Source organism: Bison bison, unplaced genomic scaffold (assembly GCF_000754665.1).
Source record: "Bison bison bison isolate TAMUID 2011002044 unplaced genomic scaffold, Bison_UMD1.0 scf7180017864155, whole genome shotgun sequence".
Classification (NCBI taxonomy): domain Eukaryota; kingdom Metazoa; phylum Chordata; class Mammalia; order Artiodactyla; family Bovidae; genus Bison; species Bison bison.
Genome location: NW_011494727.1, coordinates 3,317,676 through 3,320,574, shown reverse-complemented (window position 1 = coordinate 3,320,574; position 2,899 = coordinate 3,317,676). Strand labels below are relative to the sequence as shown.

The window sequence follows — 2,899 nt, the reverse complement described above, 5'->3', positions numbered from 1 at the left end:
AATCACCCAAGCCTCTCCCAGCTGTACCGCCTGAGGCCCATCAGTCAGCAAAGCAGCTGTAGGTAGGAACAGTTTGGGTCTGTAAGAACTCTGTGGAAACCAAGGAGGGTCAATTCATCTTGTTCTGAGAAAACCCAGGGTTGCCATGGCGAGAGTGACGCAATGAGGTTAGAGAAAAGAGTGGACTGCCTTGTATTGGTCTCTTCCCCTTTCCTATTTTTATTTATTTGGCTTCACTGGGTCTTAGTTGCAGCATGCAGGATCTTTAGTTACAGCATGCAAACTCTTAGTTGTGGCATGTGGGATCTAGTTCCCTGACCAGGGACAGAATCCCGGGTCACCTGAATTGGGAGCAGCGAGTCTTAGCCACTAGACCATCAGGAAAGTCCCACTCCTTTGCTAATTTTAACACAAAGCAAGAAGGAGAAAAGATTCCAGCATGAGTGCCTGAGGAGAATGACACTATTCCCCACCCTTAGTATTTGCTTAAAAAAACATTCAATGTTTTTAATAAGATTTCAGCTAAACCCAGCCAAAGCAGGAATGGCTGTGTTAAGATACTCAGTTTCATTTCTTCATGAGTGACAGAGGCATTATAAATAGTTCTTTATTATGAGTTTATATTGTGCTTGATACATGAAATACATTTCATTTAAAATATTTAAAATAAGTCTTACTTATAAGCAATTTACTCTGATTATTGTTAAAATAATGTCCACATTCAAACCTTTCAATCCCAGCAAACCACTGCACACGCTTGGTCAGCAGTGCTTTCTACAGTAGCAGTGTAAACTTTTTTCAGAATAAGGGAATGATTCTAGGTTATCTGTGGTGAACAGTGATTACTGTTTCTCATGCCACCAGTGCTCATCATGGGTTCTCAGATGTGCAAGAGGCACCACATGTCTCCTTCCTTCCCTGACTTGAAGAGCCGCAGCGTTAAATAAAGCTGCAGCATCATACACCATGCCCTAGCTGATCTTCTGGGGTGTTGTGCAGCCTGTCTACCAGTGCCCCATCACACGCTGTATCAGAACAGGCCTTGGGCCCTTGGAGAGGAGCCTAATGATCCCACTCGTGGGGGCCCTGTTCATCGCCTTCCTCCCCCTCTTCCTCCGAGTCAGCAGACACCCTCTTGATTCTCTGCAGTGCTGCCTTGATGCTCTTCTCCAGGTCGCTGGTGGGTTTACTGCTGGGGCTCGGGCCAGGGGCAGGGTGGACCTTCTTCAGTTTGACCCCCTGCCTTATGGCAGCCAGAATGTGCTCGTTGACTGAGGCTCGGGGAGTGGGCAACGCAGGCGCCTGCACCTTCTGGGGAGGGGCCCTGCCATGCCTTAGGGAGGCCAGCACTTCGTCCATCGACCCTGAAATTGAGTAAACAGAGCAAGGAGTCAAGGAATCATACTCTTTCTCCCCAAAGTGCCAAGACAATTTTGTACTTGTTAAAGGTGTCAAGTCACCCATCAGTTAAGCCATGATTTAAACAAATGGTCATCATCCCATTAGACAAATGCTCTGAGCATCTCTAGGATATCTGCTATCTGCTAGTGTCGGCTCCCTGTTTGAATCCAGGATAGTCTCATCGTAATATTTTACCTTAACCACTGATCTTCCACCACTTCTTCAAATCCATAGCAACTCCCAGGCATAGTTGAAAGTCACCATACCTCCTGGTTAGCACGGCTGTTTCTGAAGACACAGGTGTTATCACCTTTTCAGGTGTCTCTGAAGATAGTTATGAACAGCTGGGTGTTTTAGTCCGACCCAGTGTGCATCGATAGCTCCGACATTCTATCTCCTCCATTTCCTTTCCCACTTAAAATCTTTTGACTGTACCCCGCCGTAATTCTCCAACTTCAGTCTTGAATATTAGTCAGTGATTACTTGTTCTGTGACACTGAAGTGAGCGGGTTTTCACACACAAAAAGGCTTAAAGGAAAACCTGAATCGGTGAACCCAGAGCAGGTGGTTCTGGCATGTCTGTATATAGTGTTTTAATTCCACCTACATTATCCTGAGGTAACTTAATGTGCTCTCTACTTTCAAGGGTGTGAAATGCTGTCAAAACACAAATTAGATCAGAGTTTCAAAGCCTTGGTGAGGAGAAGCTATTTTTCACTCTTGGCACCTTGAGCCCCCTGTGGTGGGTAAAATCTTTTACCACCTGCTGGAAGGGTGTGACTGTGGCCACTAATTTAGGGATCTTCCATGTGAGACTTAAAGGTCATTTCTAGTTCAGAACTGAAAAGCTATGCCATGGCTAACAAAACACCTTGGACCTTAACCTATAACTTGTTCCACTTCCCTTCTAGGAGTCATAAGATAGACTTGCACCATCGAGGGCATTTTATGGTGTTAACTCACACTTTCTTATGCTTTTAGTGCAGTGAGGCAGTGGGTGTGTTACGAGTCAGGTCAGGAAACAACGTGTGCACATGTGCTCAGCAGGTAAGTCGTATCTGACTCTGCAACTCCATGGACTGCAGCCCACAGTCCACAGAACTTCCCAGGCAAGATACTGGAGTGGGCTGCCATTTCCTCCTCCAGGGGACCTTCCTGACCCAGGGATTGAACCCAGGTCTCCCACATTGCAGACAGATTCTTTACCGCTGAGCCACCAGGGAATCCCCGGTCGGGAACGAGGCACCCCCACAAAGACCTGCCGTGTCCTATTTCTTGTCCAGGCCCGTGAGCTCTCACTTTCATTTACCACAGTGTTGCAGCAAAGCCCATGGAAATGGGCCATCTGGTCTCCACTTAGTAGTGTAGATGTTTTCATTTGTACCTGGTTCTAGGTACAGTGAAACCTTAAACTCACAATGACCAGAATACACATTAACCAGAACCACAGTTGGAACTGTTATATAATTCCCATCATCTATCATAGTCCCCTTGTATT

General features: G+C 46.2%; 1 protein-coding gene across 1 annotated transcript in view; it reads right to left on the bottom strand.

The window, feature by feature from the left end:
• Positions 1-582: 582 nt before the first annotated feature.
• The window catches only part of WHAMM (WAS protein homolog associated with actin, golgi membranes and microtubules), an 18,066-nt gene continuing 15,749 nt past the window's right edge, over positions 583-2,899 (bottom strand). The window contains 1 exon segment of the mRNA XM_010841141.1: positions 583-1,364. Coding sequence (XP_010839443.1) covers positions 1,063-1,364 — 302 coding nt within the window. The 3' untranslated portion in view covers positions 583-1,062.